The sequence below is a fragment of the Ambystoma mexicanum genome, chromosome 2p, assembly GCF_040938575.1.
Source record: "Ambystoma mexicanum isolate Mex_15411 chromosome 2p, UKY_AmexF1_1, whole genome shotgun sequence".
NCBI lineage: Eukaryota > Metazoa > Chordata > Amphibia > Caudata > Ambystomatidae > Ambystoma > Ambystoma mexicanum.
Window position 1 is genome coordinate 1,055,346,307 of NC_090923.1, and position 21,300 is coordinate 1,055,367,606.

General features: G+C 42.5%; 1 protein-coding gene across 1 annotated transcript in view; it reads right to left on the bottom strand.

The window, feature by feature from the left end:
• Positions 1-21,300, bottom strand: part of LOC138567099 (solute carrier family 22 member 20-like) — a 198,138-nt gene that overhangs the window by 125,828 nt on the left and 51,010 nt on the right. Inside the window, exon 2 of the mRNA XM_069644970.1 lies at positions 729-1,344. Within this exon, the coding sequence (XP_069501071.1) occupies positions 729-1,130 (402 nt within the window). The 5' untranslated portion in view covers positions 1,131-1,344. The remainder of the gene's footprint in view (positions 1-728; positions 1,345-21,300) is intronic.

Below are 21,300 nucleotides of genomic sequence, written 5' to 3' on the forward strand. Positions count from 1 at the left end.
GCGTGTACCTCCTTCAGCACCTCAGCACAGGCCACACAAGAATTGTATCAACAGCACCACAAACTCTGTTCTTTCATCTATCTGCAAAGTATCTTTGGCGTGCCCATATGGCTGGGCCCAGATGTAAAACACATCCTACATGTTACCACCCCGGGCAGTGAATCAGAACCCAGGAGGCATACTTTGACCCAAAGACAAAGCAGCTTGCTCATCTCACCTTTTAGCATTTGAATATTGATAACTAGGCAAGTTCCTCTGGATAAAGAAGGTATTTAAGTCAACTCTGCTGTTAAGAAGGCAGTCTCTGCTTGGTTGCCCAGCACCGCTTTATGACTCATAACATGATAGTTCAGATTCTCAAAACTGCTCCTTGGGCTCACAAGCATATCTGTATTCTGGCTTACTTCCTCTGATGTCTGTGGTCTAGTCCAAATGCAGGGAAATCGGATAAAGGGCATTTAGAGAAAGAGGAAATGTCTACTGCCACCAGGGCTGGACTAAACCACTTGGAACTCTGGAGATTTCCCAGTGGGCCTCTGCATCATGGACCTCTTTCCAGTGCCTCCTTTGGTTACCAGTCCACCCCTGACTGCCACATGACACAGTATTAGCATCTTCGTCATCAATGATACCTGTTTTATAAAAGAAACCCTCAGCGTCAAAAAGGGCCTCTTCTTCAAAAAGTAACTTGCACAGATGGTGGCATTTGTAGGTTGTTTCGTTCTTACCTCTGTGATGATGGTGCTGGAGAAGACACTGTGGTCATAGATCCACCCTTCTGTGCAGGGCATAATGCTCTCTTTCGTCATGTTGGCAACTGTAGCATTAGTCTCCAGGAGGTGCCACTGTGTTGAGGCAAAGCGCCAGCACTTCTCTGGCTTGTTGTTGCCACCCAGCGGTATAGATACCATCAGAAGACCTGCCTCGCTAAGGCCATAGGTGTGGTTGGTGGGCCCAGTCCAATTGGCTTCAGGAGGAAGCTGGCAATGGTGACCTGGCATAGCCGCAGTGAAGTTCTGCAAGAAATTGTGGCATGCTACCAAACAGACAGGCACCAGAAGCACAAACGTGTGCAGAATCTGGAAATAACCCACTCCACCGATGGACTCCAGTAGGTCGTTGAATGTCATGGTTATACTCTACAGGTCACGTACGGGAGCCCACTGAGGGCAATACAAAATGCGTTTCAGCTGATTTCTTCGATTTTCACCTCTTGACCTTTCAATGCTCCTGTCCAGGATGCTACTTAGGTGGCACAGATTGCCATGCTATATTCACCAGGAGAGGCAGAGTGGTGGAAGAGGCTGAGGAGATTTGACTGGACTTCCTTGATATAATGACGATCTAAGTAGAAAAAGCAGAATATCTTATGAGGTCATAGCATTGCCAGAAAGACTTACAATTCTTTTATTGGTCTTGTTTAGAGAATATGAACACAAGGGGCATTATTACAAGTCCGGCGGTGCTACGGGTGGGTTGCTGCCAGACTCGTAACACTGTTTCTGCCACCTTTGATTCTGGTGCCACCGGGACATTCCAAGTCCCGGCGGCCCACGATATCAGGCAGCGGAAATTGTAATTCCCCATTCAAATTGGAGTCCCAGAGGACTCCATGGGAATAGGGACACGGAAGCACCGTTGCTAACGGTGAGTCCGTGAAAACTCTGCGGGCGGGTGCTGTTACGCCTGGTAGGTCAGACCTGTCAGGTGCAACGGCTCCCGCCTGCAGAGGTGTAGTGTGGCGGTACAGAAAGGGTGCTGGTACTGTGTGACCGGCACCCTTATTTCCGGACTGCCACACTTGTAATAAGGCCCAAGGAGGAGTCTGAATAAAAGCTAGATTGCAATTACCAATATATGTGCAAAATTATTTTTAAGGAGCAATCCACAAATGCCAAAGGTTTCCAAATCATTTGCATCATGCATATGCCAAATGCGTATGTGCATATTATACTTTCTCTAACTTGCAAACTGATATGCATTATATTACAAGGGGAGGCAGGGGGAGAGGCAACTTAATACTGGGCATTGTTTCAAGAGTGAGCAGTTTTCAAGATGGTGCGGTATGTACATATTAGATACATTATAAAAATATTGCTTGCCATAAGAGAATGAGGATGCTACAAAACACAGTGCACCCAGATAGCAAGTTGTGATGTTTTTGATGTTGGTTCTGGCACGGGTAGATAAAGTGAAGATCATTTTGAGAGTGTTTCATCAGGGTCTGGAGGTCTTTGGAGTTCACCTTGGGCAACAGGTCCTGAGGTGACATCCATGGAAAGACGCACATGTTATTTCTGGGGAGTGAGTTCAGGGGGGGAACATTGGTGCCATTTCATGACAGGACCCACTGTTACCCATAGACGACCCAGCATGAGTTGTGCGCAAGAGGACAAAACATTGCTTGAATGAGAAGTAAAAAAGGCCCCACCTCTGGTGTAAAGGAAAAAAAGAAAATTTTATGAGGTGACCACTAACCCATTACCCTGGCCTTGATCGCTCAGGATGTTGGCAGAGGAATTTGAGCTTGGGATTCACTCAGAGATACAGAGCAAGCCTCCCTGAGTATTATACGGAGAATTGCTACAGGGATACAGGTCCTCTGCCTTTCATGTCTTTATAGTTGAGTAGATTTGCACAGAGATACAGTGCCTGACACATTGAATGGTAGATGCGTTCAGATGATTGGCAGAGGTATAGGGAGCTTCTGCATCGAAGGATGAAAGGACTCCATAGGTAGGAACAGAGATGTAAAACCTGTCATCAAACACTGGATCAGTGTGTTGAATTGAGACAGGGTTGCAGTGCCTTTCTCCTATAAGACAAGGAAGTTTAACATTGCTGCAGGGATTCTGAGATATTCAATTCTGATATATTTTTCCTGTAAGATATATTAATTGATATATTATTCTTTTCACTAAGTGGGTACCCCCTGATATAATACCCCCAACAAACATTTCCACTCACATTTCTGGCAACAAGCAATAGGCTAATTTCATAATCCATATTTTATTTGATTAAAGTAAAATTAAGGCAATGGTGGTCCCCAAGTGTTATGCAGGAAAGTCACCACAATATTTCACCATCACAGGCATCTTGTCTACAAAAACAAAATTAACCTTCTTCTGAAAATGCTATTTCTTGCACACAAGCCTCCATTTACATAATCACATATCTACATGTTTAGTTCTCAATAGCAATCGACATTCTAGTCATCAGTATGCTGCTTGTGCACCACTGTATCAAAACTCACTTGATTTAAAAACATCTCCAAATTACACACAAAGTAACATGTTCAGATGAATAAAACATGATTCTTTTCCCAATAGCACAAATAGATACTAGAACCAAAGAACCGTTGCATGACTCACATTGTCCATGTTAATATTGTGCAATGGGTTGTTAGTAGTGTGTGTGTATTTTAAACTAAGCTTATCATAAATTTCATCAGAATTGTACAGGTTTTGATTAAGCAAACAGTGTTATTGATTAAAAAAGAACAACATTTGCATTCACCCACCCATCCTGGGAGAATGGTTGGTAAAAGTGTCCCTCAACATTTATATTTCAGATTGAGTCCCAATGACGAAAGATTCTTTTTCTGTACTATATAATTAGGATTGAGGGGATTGCCTGGGATTTACATTTGTATAATTTCCTATAAGAGTAGAAATGACACAATTGAACAAGCTCTCATTTTCCAATCCTTATTATATAGCTATGGTCTTCACATAACATACAATATAAAGCAGATTTTCATTAGTTTATGGTATGGTCATCTTCATATCACAGCTTAATGTTAACTATTTCTGTGAAAACGCATTGGGTACAATTTAATGAGATTCTAATTTATAAAAAAAATAGCGTATTTGGGTTGGTTTACTGAAGTAGAAACAATTGCGGCAGAAATTACCTTAGTTGGTTTCACCACAAATCAATTTTCACTTTGGTAAAACAACCGAAATCCATGTACCGTAAACAGCCCTAGACAAAACCCCCTCCCTTACTTGCCTTTTCGTCAGCCACCGTTGCCTCTCTTGTACTCCTACGGCATCAGTTCCTTCCCTCTAACGCACGTCAGAGTTCACACCACAGGGTCCTGCTTTCTTTTTTGTTCGCTTTTCTTTTTCTTTTTTTGGGTCCCCCGCTTCCAATGTCAAGGAAGAGGGGGACACCCCTGCAATCTCCGAAACCCATAATACTGAACAGGGGGAGCGGAGGACACACGTGCAACCTTCACTCCTCATGCTCTGTATCTTGGGCCTCGATTATTTAGTACTGGCCGTATTCCGCCAAATAGGCCATACAACCATTTATTTTTGAACTTTTTGGGTGTTTCCAGAATTGCTTGCAAACTGTTAAAAATGCTATCTGTATCACAGCGCACACAGTTCAGAAATGTCTTTTGGGCTGGACTAAAATAACATCTCACTTGATTTGTCCATGCAGTGAGATGTACTTTCAATTTCCCATTACAAAATCAATGTATTTTGTTAGCAACCTTTTCGGACCACCCCCATCTGGGACTTATCATGAGAATAGTTCTAGAGAGCATCTATCATTTTCTTTTGGGACATTCTCATACACATTTTGAATTGATCTTTAATGACATGGGGCCAGCAGAGACCCTCTCTGATTGGAAAAACCCTATTCAGCAAGGCCCCACCTGATTTGATTCCATGAAGCTCAGACTGACTCTAGTTAAAGTTGGTTGCAATGCCCTCATGGATAAGGCCTTGTCATCTGCAGGTAATATCCATATTCATCACTCATCCACTAGGGGAATGTGATGTCTTTCCTGCAGCTTTTTCCAGAGTCTGAATCCTATCCCCTCTCTGCACTCCCTGTTTAAAATGCCAAAATATATCCATGCTTATGTCATGATTATGTCACACTATTTGACTACCCAATTGTTGCATTGCCGTGCCTAATATTCAGACACTAGCAAAGAATGAACAACCCCAATCATCACTGGTTGATTAAGCTCGTTGCTATGTGTGAAAAGAAAAAGGTGGGCAGTCAATCAGCTCTTAAAATTCTTAAATTCCAAAAAATGTGTATTCCATAATTAATAGTAGAAACCTGCTACCTAAGTCTGTCTTGGTATATGGTTCGACTTGGTTGCATATTTATACATAAAGTTATGGTTAGTTATGATTTTCTTAAGTTTTGTTATTGAAGTTAGTGTTATATTAGAACGGGGTCTCTCAGCTTCGAAATGCACCTTTCAGCTTGTTTATAACCAGTATGCTTGTAACTTTATAAGGGACATTGGGCCTCATTACGAGGCTGGCGGGAGCCGTGCCTGTAATCCAGGCACGGCTGCCACCGGTATTTAATTTTTTCTTGCGCCCAGGAATGGGCAATTACCGGGTCATTACAGCCTTGCTGGACCCGGTATTTGCCCATTCCTGGGCGCCAGAAAATATTCTTCTCCATTCCCATTTGAGCCCCATTGGGCTCAATGTGAATGGGGAAGCCGGATGCCCAGGCACCGTTATGAATGGTGCCGTTGCATCCGACATGATCTGCTTGCGGATGCTGTTTGCGGATGCTGGTGTGGCCGCCAGGCCAGTCTGGCGGCCGCAATGCCAGCTGCGGGCAGAACTCGTAGTTTTTCCGGTCCGGGAACTACGGTACAGGCATGTTTACCGGTACCGTAGTTCCTGGACCAGCAACCTTTTAATGAGGCCCATTGTTTTGTATAATAATAATAATAATTTAGCATTTATATAGCGCTACGAGCCCTCAGGTATCTGAGCGCTGCTTATTATTACTCACGGTGTGTGGTACTCATTTATCGACCTCGGAAGGACAAAAGGTTGAGTTTGGCCCTGCCAGGATTCAAACTTGCATCAGCAGGCTCTGCACAGATGTCAAAGCGAGTGCTCTACTCGCTGTGCTATCGGACCGGCTAAATGCTTTAGCATGCATTTGCAAAGTATCATGTGATTTTATATCAATGAAAGGTTTACATGTTCACGCATATTCTCAGCACATAATTTACCAGGATTCACTGACACAGGGCCTCCATTGTTTGAATATCCATTAGGTTCCATCTGGTCAGTATCATTGCCTTCATTCATGTCAAAGTGAAGTCTGTTTGAGGCAAGGCCTCAGAAAAACAGGCCTGATCCTATCTGTGCACACACCACAATTTTCAACTTCAATCATGTCAAAGTGACTCACTAATGGCAATGAAGTCTGTTTGAGGCAAGGCCTCAGAAAAACAGGCCTGATCCTATCTGTGCACACACCACAATTTTCAACTTCAATCATGTCAAAGTGCCTCACTAATGGCAATGAAGTCTGTTTGAGGCAAGGCCTCAGAAAAACAGGCCTGATCCTATCTGTGCACACACCACAATTTTCAAATTCAATCATGTCAAAATGACTCACTAATGGAATGAGGTCTGTTTGAGGCAAGGCCTCAGAAAAACAGGCCTGATCCCATCTGTGCACACACCACAATTTTCAATTTTGGGAAATGCTAATGGATGCATTTTGGAACATTTATTCTGAAACTAGGCTCCTCTAGGAGGGGCCTAGTCCAGATGTAACTTTGTTCCCTGAGTGCCTAATGGGTTTTCTTGACAACCAACTATAAACCTTTCCACTCAGAAAATCCCAGACCAGTACCAAAGCAGTCTTAACCTCCCCCACACGGAAACCTTTATGCAAGACTGAAGTGAAGTTTTGACTCCAAAGTTCACCAAAGATATATAAAACAGGCATTGCCAAAGCCATCTCAATGTCTCTACTTATGATGTGTGCGAAAGGCTTACTTACTTCTATTGTACTGACAAAATGATGTAAGCCATTCCCACCAAACAATGTTCCCATGACTTCATTCTTTCATGCTCAACATGTTTAAATACGGATTTTGCAATTTAAACACTGAAAAGGTGATGCAGTGCAGTGTTTAATTTTAAACATCCACCAACATCTTTGACTTGTAGCATTAGAGGTGAACATATAAACCAATGTTATTCTCCGGTACTATTGAACTACAACTGACATCAGCCCTAGTCACAGGGATGTCATTTGAGTGTTGCCATTGGTACCAGCAGATAGCATCAGCACCTTTCCTATCATCATTGACACTACCCTTGCCATCTCTGGCTCAGGAGAAGTAAAGTTTACTTTGCCCATTGTCCCTAGCATCTTGGGAGCTTCACATTAGATGTCGAACCAAACATATGTAACTGGCAGGAGGTAGGGGAGAGCAGATGGGCACTATTATGGCAGCAACCTGGTATATGAGGCCACTCATTACATATGGAAACCCTTACATGCATATACCATTTAAACCGGCATTGGATGACACTTCTGAGGCATTGAAGGCTACTAATGAGTATTACTGGCAAATATCAGCAACTGGACATGTGAGACATGCACTTGTATTGGATGACACTTCTGGAAGGTTTTAATTGGTGCTTGATAGCAGTGACTGGGCACATGAGCCTGCACAATACATATGTTGACTTCAATATCCATTAACTGCATTGGATATCATTACTCTGGTATTAGAGGATATGCTTGACCAACTGTATATATGAGGCTACCTATAGATATGGTTGCTACACAATATATATGAGGCATGTTTAAGGTATTATTTGGGCTATATGAGACAAGTTATGGTGTTACTTGGGCATTCCAAGCTGTGCATGGCATAAAATGGCATGTGAGGCTGCACCTTGCACGAGGTGACTGTACCATACATATGAGGCATTAGAGGGCATTACTGGAGCATTTAAGGCTACACTTGCTATATCATGGCAAAAAATGAACTTGGGAATCTGCACATTACGATATATATAGTGACTATATTGTATATGTGAGGCCATTTTGGGCCACAATCACTTCTGTTTCATGCCCATAATTTCCACTGTGGCTGTCTGAGGGGCCACTTACTACCAGTATCAGAGCTAACTGGTGTTTACATTTGTTGGCTTTTGACCTGAGACCTGAAACCTTCCCTCCGTGTTCCTCGCTCCTGTGAGGTGGCCGTATAGAGCATGCCATAGCCTCATGGTAACAGTCAAACCATAGTAACATGACACATGAGAAGGGTGCCAGTCTGTATCTGCATACAGAAGGACAAACACCTGGCCCTTCTATCCCTACCTATCCTGTTTGGCTGCACATCTACCTGCCCTTTCCACATAGTCTATTGAACACATTCTGCGCGGGAAGCTCAGGCTATATGTGTTCTAATACATTGATAGCCTCATTCCAAGTAAGGCACCGCTGTGTCTCACTGTGAGCTAACACAAACTCTAAAGCATCATGACATGGAGCAAACCCTGAATAACACCCGAGGTGCCAGTCCTTTTCAATTTCACAGCTCCATCGCCTTAACCTTCTCTTACCAAGAACATTGACCTTTATACACAGTCTATCATTGCCTATGCCACCACTTTTGGCTCAGGTGTGGCAGTCACAGAGTTAACTTTCTGGAGTTTGACCTTTGACAGTGGGTACAAAGTAGAGAGACCCCCTAGCAAAAAAGCCATCAAACTTCCAGAATTCTTTAGTGCCCCTTCTGCATCCAACATTGCAGCGTGTACCAATGTACAATTCCCCAAATCATTCATGGGCATGCAACCCTGGATCGCAACACTTTAGGACACATCCGCCTCCTGCCTCTTGCTGAATCATGGTGCACCTAAAAGGACTGACACACACCCAAGCAGTCCCAAAACATTCTTCCCCTACTGCATCCCTCCGTTCCTGTGTTTGTAGCATCTATTTCCCACTTGCGGACCCTCTAATCTGCCCCTTACTCATTTTCTTTATTCCAGCAGACTCAAGTCTGCATTGTCCTGGTGAGGGCATACACCACTCCACAGACACACCTAGGCACTCTAATACTACTACGGTGTGATCTGGCTCAATATACATCATATTAGCATAAAACCGCACAACATGTCATGGATTCAATTATTGGGGGTTTTCAGACTGCACTTGACATGTGTTGACAGCACCTGCAAATGTTTGTCTGGACCTTACAATTTGCGGCTATACCTCGCATCTGAGGCTTTGAGTAACAATAATTGGGCATTTAATGCTCTACTTGACATATGATGGCAGCATTACATACAGTGAAAATGACCATGTCTGTGTGGCAATGGCTATTTCTTTAGGCATTTCTGAGGCATGTGAGGCTGCACTTAGCATATGTTGTTTTCTCCTGTATATGTCACAATGCACCTTCTCTGTTCTGGCTATAACTGGCATGTGAGGCTACATCTGGCATATTGTGGCAGCACCTACAAATGCATAGCTGTGTTTAGCTTATGATGACAATTGCAGGCATGTAACGCTGCAACTGCCATAAAATGGCAGTAACTGGTGATATGTGACTGAACTGGCATTTCATTCTGGGGCATATGACAATTACTTCAGGATAGATAATATTATGACTTCTGGAAAGGTGACAGGAAATGTTAAGACATGTAGTATTGAGAGTGTTATAATTTCGGACCATGCACCCGTTAAGTTCTGTTTAGCAGAACACGAACTTGGAGAATGAATACCGCAATCCTAAAAGATGATGTTTCGAGGGAGTCTTTGGTTAAGGAAGTGTTGGAATATGTCACACATAATCTAATGTGAGGTGGATCTTGACAAGTGTGTGATTAAGGGAGTATTCATGAGACTATCAGGGATTCAGAGGAAAGAAAAAGATAAAGAGTTGTTAACACTGAACACCAATGTGAAAGATTTGGAAAAGGAAGTTAAGAGTTCACCAGATGCATGGAAAAGACAGAGGACCTCATTACGACCCTGGCGGCCGCGGTATGAACAGTGCCGGTAAGGTACCGGCACTGTTCATACCGGGCCACCACATTACGAGTTTGCTCACGGGTGGCGATATTCACGTCTGGTCTGGCCAGACGTGCATACTGGCACCTGCGAGCAGACCAGGATGCTAAAAACTGACCCCTCATTAACAAGTCCATTGTTAGCATCTTCCCCATTGCAATTTAGCCCTATGGGGGCTCAAATGGGAATGGGGACATTCCGGGTCCGGGTCCTGAAAATGGGATTTACCGGACCTGCAAATGTCGTAATGGCCCAGTAAATCCCATTTTTCGGGACCCAGACCTGCGTTTGGGGGTAGTCATGCCGCTAAAAACAGCATGGCTACCTCCAAACTCGTAATGAGGCCTAGAAACTTTTAAAAATGAAATATGACTTTAAAAAAAACTTGAGTGAAAAAGCTGAATGTGCTCATTTCAGGGTAAGATTATATTATCATTACAAAGGAGGGGAGTAGTGTGATCGTTTACTGCCACATCGTTTGTGTGTGAGAGCAGAAGAAGGAACGATTGGTGCGATTGAAAGACACAGAGGATGTGTGTCCTATAACCCTCAGGAAATTAATGATGTCTTTAGAGAATATTATGAAAATCTGTACAGTGAGACACAGTTCTCAAATAAATTCTACACAGAATGTTGAATTTCTGAACGCCTATCTGTGAAGGAACATTTGGAATTGGAAAGGGAGATAACGATGGATGAAATAAGAAGGGCTCTGTTTGGCTTGAATGTAGGGAGATGTCCGGGATCAGATGGTTTGCCTGCTGAATTGTACAGAGAAATGCTCTTGGGCATTTTGGGTTTGATTAAAGCCATTTTTAGGCATCGTAGAGACAAGGGCAGACTACCTCCCACAATTAGACATGCTACAATTACTTTTAAAACCTGGAAGACCCCCCACTGAATCTGGGCAGCTATAGACTAATCAGCCTAATTAATTCAGATTGTAAAATTCTTTCAAAGATCGTGGCATATCAGATAGAGCGTGTATTGACCAAGCGAATTCACCCAAATCAAGCTGGGTTTAAAAAAGGCAGACTCTCAGCAACAAACATGAGGAAACTTTTATTGACAATATCAGAATCTAAAAAATAAAGAATGGAATTAAGTGTCCCTGTAATCTACTCTATATAGGGAAAACTAAACGGCAAATCAAACAAAGGATTTGTGAGCACCGATCTTGCCTGAGAAACAAGGCGGAGAATAAACCCTTAGTTGCTCACTTTGTGTCACATCAACATAAATACACAGATATTTTTTGGTTTATTACCCAGGTAATACAACCAACAGAGAGAGGGGGCAATAAAGACCTCATGTTCTCTAAATGTGAACAACGCTGTATTTATGATCTTGAATCTTGAAGCAGTTAAACACGGTTTAAATTCATCTATTGAGTGGAATACCCTAATATAATAAAGCCCGGGAAGTGACAGAAACATTACTAATGTGTATGTTCTGTCTGGCTGCTGCCTTGAATAAAGAATATTAGTGGGTGGCGTGGAATAATACTGTTAGAGAAAGGTCCTTGTGGACATGGATATGCCTTCTCCTTGTCATGCTTGCATGTTTCTTTCGTGCTCGCATGTATAGGTGCATGTTGTGCGGTTTTTATTAACAACGGCATCAACATCAGATATATTGGTTCTCCAATGCACTATACTGTATTTACGGGCGCATGTAACTGTGCGGTTGGTCGTGCAACAAACCCTTTATCTTTTGCTTAATCATGTGAGGAATGGCTTTTTCTGATGTATTGCACATTTACCTTTGAAATCGAATTGGCCTGCCATGTCGGTATTTGCCGCGATTTACAATGAGGTAAACCAAGATGGCGTCGGTATCATGTGGCACGACTTACAGACGTCCTCTTATAAAAGCCAGATGTTTTGCAAACTTAGCTTGCCAGTTAACATGAAAATAATGGAGTAGACGTAGGAACGAGGAACGCCGACACCACGTTTGGAGACAAGACAAAACAAGTAGGTTAAATTTCGCCACATTCTGCCGGTTCTTAAAGCACAATTAATAAAACAAAGCCTGCCAATTCAGTGTGGCTTCGGGGCACTTATCATCGTGTGCACAGTGCACTCGGATTTGTGACACACGTTTGTTTTGTTTTGCAGCAAAGATAAGCAGCGTCTTAATTTTTGGGAAAAAAAGAATACAAGTACGGGCGTTAAAAAACGATTTTGACACAAGTAAGTCCCTCCCCCCTTTCCTATCCCCAGGAGTTAATGATACGGGAAAATGAAAAAAATGTGTTGGAGGAGATGTACTAACTAGAGACATTGCACAATTAATAATACAATTTTAGATTAACTATGAGTCTTAGGGAACAATAATAACTCTAAAAGTGATACAATGATGAATAACCAAAATGTAGATAGGTCCCTAGTGCACATTAAATACAGTTTATAAATAAGTGAAAGGATAAGTAGAAATATTGTGTATTTCTGCATTTTGCCTTCTTTCTGAACCAACATTACGAATTATTTAAGTAACTTGAAAACGGAATTGCCATCACAATACAAGTGGCTTCTAAATTACAATGAATGTGTTTTGCATTATAGAGGAAGCATATCTCCTCGATAAAAGCTGCCTATGCCGAATGGGAAGAACAGTTCCCAGTAACTATGATAACTGATCAGGTAAAGAATACTGACAAAAGAGAATACACAATGAGTTTGTGTCTTCAAAATGTAAAAATAAAATGCCCCCCCCCACTTTTAAGGATAACAATATAGATGGTCTCTTCATTGAAAGAAATGACAACCTCTAATTTGTTGGGTTTGAAGGAAATATTCTCATGCTCATATCACATGTAAATAATAGATTGGTGTTTCTTTTTAGTCTTTTTAGGAAATTTTGCTTAGAATGTGTTTTAGAAACTTAGACACATTGTTGGAATAGAAACAACCAACATTAAATAAATGGAATTATTGTCGAAAATTGTACACAGCCTGCCTTTAATTGTTAATACACCTGCCACGAGTCAATAATTGTTTTAATACAGATTTGTGTTTTGTTGTTATTTTGTAGTGCTACTGATGCTGGTCACCAAAGGGGTATACAAGATTAAGACATTGACTAAAAGAAATATTTTTGTCCTGAAGAAGGCCTTTGAAATCATCCAGAAAAGGACACTAGTGATAGTGGGCCTCATTACGACTTTGGAGGTAGCCATGGCACTATTAGCGCCATGGCTGCCTCCAAAATCGTGTCCGGGTTCCCTGAATGGGGAATTAAAGGCCATTCCGATTTTGGAGGGCCCAGTATTTCCTCCTTCATGGAACCCGGGCCCGGTCCTTCCCCATTCCCATTCAAGCCCTCATAGGGATCAATGGGAATGGAGAGGGAGCTAACAACGGGCCTGTTAACAACGGGCCTGTTGTTAGCTCCCTTGTTCCCTCGAGGAACCCGCTATTGACGTCTGGAAAAACCAGACGTCCACAGCGGGTCCCGCGAGGCAACCTCGTAATAGTGCAGAATGGGTTTAACGGCGCCGGCACCATTACCGGCGCCGTTAAACCCATTCCGCACTACTCGTAATGAGGCCCAGTGTCTCATATATATTGGGGCCGAAACATGTCGACTATCTGTTAGACTGAAAATAGCAAAAGTCTTTTTGTCTGATCAAAACTAAGATTAGGCTACAATATGGATAAGTATGTTACATCATATCATGGAATATACAAATGAATTCTCTTAGACATTGATATCTACCCCAGTGTAATTTGTTTTTATATTTGTTTCATTATCTGCCTGCATGTTCAAAAACAGTGGTTTTAGTAATTGTTAATCTGTACCACAGATGTTGTGTTGTATAGGAAACAATTTATTAGGCATTATTGAAAATTAATAAAGTGGATTTTTTGTAATAATTGTGTGTGGTTTCATGGCGGGGAGGTTTTTCATTTCCCTTTTTTGACAATATGTAATGCAACATTTCTATAAGTCTCACCAATTTGTGCGATACCAGTGGAGATGGGGGTAATCAGTTTTCTAATTTTCCTGACTGGAGGAAGAGATGACACCTCAACATTGGGAAGCACTATGCACTATGGAAAAATATCCCAAGAATGTTTATGAACATTGGTGAAAGAGCATGACAAGTAAACATTTTAAACAGAGTTTTCTGGACACCAGATTGCTTATATAGTCAAGGGCTGAGTACAATTGATGCATGCTGGTGTTGTAGTCACTCGCAAGGTACTCTTGAACATATGCTCTAGGAATGCCACAGAGTAGGATCATTGTGGTCTGGGATCACGGAAGTGATCAACAAGGTACTGGACGACGAAAGAGAATCTAGATTTGAAACTATGATTCTGGGAGAAGATAGAGATTTGGAAGATCTGCCATATCATCCAGTGTCTTGGATTTTGAAGGGATTGTTAACAGCAGAAAAAGTAATCCTGCACATATGGAAATCGACTGAGGCACCAACAAAAGACGTGTGGATGTTAGAAATGTACTCAATCTGCAATTTTGAAAGATTTATGCTGAACATGCAAAAAAAAAAGGAAAGTTGTTTGATTAAGTATGGAGTAGCTAATTACTATTTTAGAAGATGAATTAGACGAGAGTCCACACCAAGAAACTATTATTGATGTTTTAATTAAATTGTTTATACATTGCATTCTTTAGCACTTGTTGGATGTCTTAAGATATATGCTGAATTTATTATTTTATCTGTTCACATTTCTTTTTAAATTATATAATTATTTTTACTGTTCATTGATGTTAGCTACTGTGATGTTATATTGACAATGCATGTATTGTTTTTGAAATTTGAAAAATGTGGTTGTAAAAAAATAAAAAAATAAAGGCAGTGCCCATGGGCTATTTCATCCCCAGCCATATTGTGAACCCATCAATAGCATATCAAGTCAGGTCTATTTAAAATATTTTTGGAAACTAACATGTTCTTTTGTTTTTACAACCACAATATAATTTCATGGGAAGTGGTAAGGTCAAAGGTTGTGTGTTGTCACTTCCTTCAATGTTATCATTACGTGTGTTTATTTGTGTGTGATTTCATTTCTGATACCCCAAGCATTTTTGTAAATGGAAATCCATGCCAGGACAGCATAGTCAATGGTGTAGGCTCATGGGAGTTGGAGTCCGAAACATCTGTAGAGCCTCTGGTTGCAGACTCCTGCACTAAAGCCATTCAGACGTGTGAATATATTAGTGAAACTTTGTTTCTAGAACACATGGTCATGGTGGGAATCGTGATAAATTACGTCAATTGTCATTTTTGTAGCACACAACTGGCCCTGCTCTAGCCATCTAGAGTTTTCTGCTTATCCAAAAGTATTGTAAGCCAGAGCTTGGGTTTGGGGGTGGAAGGCTGGTTGAATGAAGTGTGTTCCATATGTAGGTCTTGAGTCAAAGAAAGAGATGCCTTCTATTATGAGCCTGCACAGTTTATACTGTGGCTAATGGGTTGTATGTTGAGGGAAAGAGGTGAACTACGTCTCATAGGCAAGAGACAAGGGGCCTCATTACGAGTGTGGAGGTAGCCATGCCGCTGGTCTGACCAGGCGTCCAGAGCGGGACCCGCTGCAGACCTTGTAATAGGGCGGCCTGGAATGAAGGGTGCTGGTCCATTACCGGCACCGTTCATTCCGTGGCCGGCTACCTCGTAATGAGGCCCAAGGTGTTTCTTGTAGATAGGTGCCGAAAACGTACTGCTTGGCAATTGCATGTGTTGGCTGTTGTTTTAGTTGAAATGAAGGTTTACCAAGGGGTTAAAGAGAAGGTGTGTGGGCAGGGCATTTTGGTCAGATAGATTCCTAAGTGACAGATCATGTGTGAGAGCCAGAGAGGTGCTCCAATCGTGGCGCTGCCAGGTGGACCCAATCGGTGTCAGGTGTTAGGTCAGGTGGCGGGTGCCTTTTTGCCTGCTAGGACGGACCTGGCGGGCGGGCGGAGCGGCCCCCACGAGCAGAGCATGTCGTATGCACCAGCACCATTCTGGTGAACCCGGCCTCCCCATTCCCATTGAGCCCTATGGGAATGGGGATCCCCATGGAGCTCAAATGGAAACGGGGAGCATTTCTTACTGGGGTCCGGGAATGGGCAAAAACTGCGTCGGGCGAGGCCATAATGACCCAGTAATTGCCCATTCCCAAGCCCCGGTAAAATTTGCACATTCGGTGGCAGCCTGCCAGTTTTACCGGCAAGGCTACCGCCGAACTTGTAATGAGGCCCAATGAGTTTGATGGTGACAATGCTGGTCACTCATGCTAGCCATGCCTGCACAATCCTCTGCTAAGCATGCATGTCACTGCTGCAAATTTCCTACCTTAATAACCAGCAGCACTGCCCCATCAGTGTGGGTTGGCAACAACAGGACCATCACCAGTGAGCAGCCCCAACACAGGTAAAAGGTCTGTGACAAGGCCAATGTTGAAGAGGAGTGCCTGTTACGAGTAACAACCTACACAAGAATACCTTATTGCAGTGTTTAACAGGAAATGTCATCATTTTGACTGTTTTTGCCCATCATTTCGCCATGGAAGGAAAGCATGTTTGCTCTTTTGTCTGTAGTTAGATGGTCAATATTTTCCACTTGCCACTCATAGGATTGGAGCAAAATGTTAGAAATACTTAAACATTTATGTTATTTCGAGCCACAAGTGATATGTTATGTCGACACTGCCAGAGTCAGATAATTAATCACCTCTGAACACGTGGGTGTTGCAGCCTTAACCCCAAGTATGTTGACACTGTAATGGAGCAGACATGGGCGGTGTCCAGCCTGGTGTGTCACAAGCATGCTAGAAAATATCTGCGCCCTGCCACTGATTTTGTTACAAATTAAGCTCTGCAAAACGGTGTTGCTTAACTTTGCTTTGGTTGGTTGTTGTATGTGCCGTGCCCTTAATAGCGCCCTTTGCACCTAATAGCTGAGGAGTAACATAAAATAGGTATTTTACACGGAAATAAATCTTAAAGTCTTGGAACTGTCTTCTAACAAAGGTATAAAAGTAGGAATTATACTCAACAATATTTGTGACAACTATAGTATTATAACAAAGACAGAGCTGGAGATGAACTAGCATGTGTTTAAGCAGTCAGGGAAATGGACTGGCTGTTTTCTGCCGTCGGTGTCTACATGTGCCAGAGACTATCAGTGACTCTGCCCCAGAAGTCCCTTGTCCCTTCACTAGCAAGGCTCCACTGCTCAAGGTTGTCCAAGCTTGCACGGTCACCAGCCTTCAGAAATTGTAATTACCCAGGCCCAGAGACATGGACATCTGTTAACAAAAACACCCTATTATCAAGGGTTGGCTTTGCATTTTGCAGTGTTCTGCGAAAGGTCGTTCTTCTTTCAGCACAAACATCAAGTCCAGAGAGAAGTTGTCAGTCCTCATTCGCCCAGAGTGCTTGACGTAGGATCATTAATATAGAGTGAAGGCGATTGCTTCCACCATATCCCTGTTTGCATTTCAAGCAGTTGTGATTCTATGCACCTTCTCTCACCCTCACCCTGGGGGAACTTGAACAGTAGCAGTGGATTCATGACAGGCAGGTGAAGGAAGACTTTAAAAACGTGTGGGGGAAGGGTTAAGCCTGCACTTCAGCCACTGTTGCCCCTCTTCTGCGTGTCTGGTCAGGGCGCTTGTGCTCCAGCTAGCAGTGCTGTATCCGTGGTGTGCTTTAGATAATCCTACACTGCTCTCTGTGTGAGGTAAGCTCAGGGATGTCATTTCACCAAAATGTCAGGGGTAGCGGAAGTGACTTGACACGACCCATGACCCCTGGTGCCATCACAGGAAGTGATAACATTTGACCCCACCCCGAAGTGACATCACAGGAAGCGATGGAACACAACCTTTCACCCCATGACAAGAGAGGAAGTTGCATGACATAGCACTTTTCCTAAGTGCACTACAGAAAACATGGTTACGATATCACTATAATGTGATATACATTTCATACAAGAATGAATCACCTTATGTATCGTTAATATCAGTGTGTATAGGTCCATATTAACAAATTACTGTGAATGCAAGAAAGTGTCCAAGGCCAAATGATAATGATGTGTTATTATATAGCACTTACGCTTAAGCACTTTATATAGAACAAATATACATACAATGTCACCCAACCTGTGTTGGTACTCATTTAGCGACCTCAGAGGAATGAAAGGCTGAGTTGAGGTGTTTAAGAACAGACTAAATCAGTGACTCACCCCCTGAGGTGTGCCTGTCGTAAACCTTTAATGAGTCTAGCAAGTATTGCATAGAATTCCAGAAAGACATATTATTTGTTATTCCTATTCTTTCTTATTTAGGGTCACTGCTCAAAGTGTTACACTTTTGGAACCCCATTCTTTTATAAGAGGCCTGAGCAAGAAAGCCTGTCACTCTAGAAACAAAGAGCCACATGGCACTCTACACAGCCCAGGAGCTAATATAAAAAAAAGAAAAACAGTGTTTTTTAATTTCTTTTTTAGGGGTAGCAAAGGAGACCACAGGGGTAGCAAGGGAGACTTCAGGGGTCGCACTTGCAACCCCTGGCGACACCCAAATGACATCCCTGTTGAAGCTTTTACTGCTGCTGCCCGTGCTGTACCTGCTCTGTGTGGGGCAGTGGAGCTTGCCCTACAGCAGCTGCAATTCCTTTCCTGTGTTTTTTAGAGGGAAGCTTGTTCCACTCTTAGATTTTCTATCTCTGCTTTGTGCATGAGTTAATATTGCACGATTGCTCTGGGTCTGTTGTGTGTGGGAGCAACCTTTTGTGAAGCTACCTGGGCTGAACATGTTCTGTGTGTGTGTGTAGGAAGGGGGGACTTTGCAGTTCTACTGCCCATGGAGCACCGGCTCTGTGTGAGTGGAGCATATCTATTTTATGTGAGAGGGAATACTGCACTGCTGCTGCACTGCCTGCTCATGATGAGATGGAAGGGCACCTTACTGCTGCTCAGGCTGAACCCTGCACCTATGCTTCTTGCTGGGTCATTGTTCTGCATGGTTGTGTGAGGGAAAGAGACATGCTTGCAGCATATTCACATCTGTTCTGTGCATGAGATGTGTGTGCGTCAGAGACAAAAAACGAACAGACAATAAAGTCAAATACTTCTTTTTACAGTGTTTATTATATAACCTGCACTTGCAAAGCCTTAGAAGTAGTTTTAAAAATGGAGGGTATTTTTTTCCGTTTCCCTGAACATCCCCCAAAGTCCCTTATTCCACTCCCAATGGCTAGATTGAAACTTTTACAAATCCAATTGCTGCTTTGTCTTCCATGTTATTCTCTCCCTTGTAAAATAGAAGGCAAGACAATTCTACCTGTCCTGTCTACCGAAAAATTGCCTTCAATTTGTTTGTCATTCACCTTCAAAGATTCTAAGCATGGAAGTATTTTGACTTCTTAATCCTGGGTTGATATCCACATATTTAGGGTTGGAAATGTATGGGTTTCTCTCCCAAAAAGTTAAGTTTTGAATGGAGGTAGACTTCAGGTCGTCAAGGTGCTTCTGGAAGGAATGGCATGTGTTAACCGGTTGTTTACATTTTGGCTAGCCTGCTACTTCAAGTTGTTCCACTGCAGAGTTTAAGTGAATCTTTGCATATAAAAATTTAACTCCTCCCACCCACACATCCCTTTCCCCAAGGATCTCACCATAAGAAAAGAGCCTGATCATTGAGCAGAAGCACAGACATCTCCGCGGGACGGCTAAAAGGGGCACGTCCCCTGGATCTCCACCTAGGGACTGGCCTTCAACATGGCTGCCTAATTCAAAGATCAGTTTCCGTTTTTTACAAACCATAAACAACATGTCATGATATTGTATAGTGGGCTGCTCTTGGTCTGAGCCTACTGCCTGGCTGTTATGGACAGGTATGTTACAATCTGATCAATGATTCCTCTAATGTACTCTTTGTTCGATGTAGAACATGCAGTTTGAACATTCAGTGTAGTCATTGCTCTGAAATATTTTAACCTCTCTGTCGGGAATATATTGATCCTGTGCCATAGCCAAAGTTCAAATGCCTATTTATAAATGTGAGTGCCACTACTTTCCAGAAGAGAACTCAATGAGTTAAGTACTCATTGCAGAGGTCTGTCTTCATATGCCCGATCACAGTACCAATTTCCCACTAGGCTGACTCGGCCTTTGCTGTCTCAGAGGTTGATATCCTTGAGTGTGTGTATACATATTCAGTGATAGAAACCTTGGCTAAAAGAGAGTTCTGGTGATCAGATGTAATGCAACAAAATCCTTCAAATTCATCAAACACATCTCCAGTAAGTCTACCATAACTATGCGCCCCCTGTTGCGCAGCGTATGTCCACAATGATGACATCACTGGTGACATGACTAATTACATCATACATGACATCATCGATGAGATACATCATTACAACAAATGTGAAATTACTGATTAAATAAGTTAGAATATTTTGTTGATTGTTTTTTTTACATATTTTATTACACTTAATAATAAAGTGACATGGAACAATACACTGATACGGAAGTATAATATAATTACGTGTGGTACATTCATTTGTAGTACTTATCAACTTATAAACTTAAAATAAAATATGTAATGCTATACAAATGGTTTGAATTTCATGTATTAGTAGGCAATTGTATACTGCACGTTATATTTAATGAAACAAGGGCAGAATAAATTCTACTGTATAAGTATGAAATATGTACATATATGTTATGCTGTCATATTTCAAAATGTAATAGTAATATCGTGTATGATGTAATTAGTGATGTCACCAGTGATGTCATCTACAAAGCCATGGCCTTTGGCTGCGGCCACTATCATGTTGCACCAATAGGCTTCTTTGGGTCCCACTGGCCATGGCCAGTGGCCTCTGCTTTCAGCATTGGCCACTGTACATGCTGCACCAAAAGATATCTTTGGGGCCAATTGCCACGGCCTTCGGCCATGGACACTGTACATGTTACACCAATAGGCTTCTTCTGAGCCTACTAGCCATGGCCTTAGGCTGTGACACTGTACATGTTGCACCAATAGGTGTCTTCGGGTCCATTAGCCATGGCTTTAAACTGTGGCCACTGTACATGTTGAGTCAATAGGTTTCATTGAGGCCCACTAGCCATGGCTTTTGGTCATGGTTAGTAGCCACGGCTTTTGGCTGTGGCCCCTGTACATGTTGCACCAATAGGTTGCTTTGGAGCCTAATAGCCATGACCTTCGTCACAGAGACCATTACCCCCAGCCTAGGCGATATGATCGCTGCAGGTGTAAAATTACTTTTTTTTCCACTCTCTCTGCATTCTTGCAGGATTCTCCTGATATTCCCCTGATTAGGCTAGAAAATTCAAAACTCTTCCCTGTCCAGGCACTCAACAAGTATTCCTCTCCTCTTTCCATGGTCCCCACACTCCCCTCAATTGCTTTTTTCTCTCCTGGTCATTACCCCTTAACACTGTTTAGTTTGTGTGATGCATTTTCTACTCTGTGGTGGACTTGAGTGAGA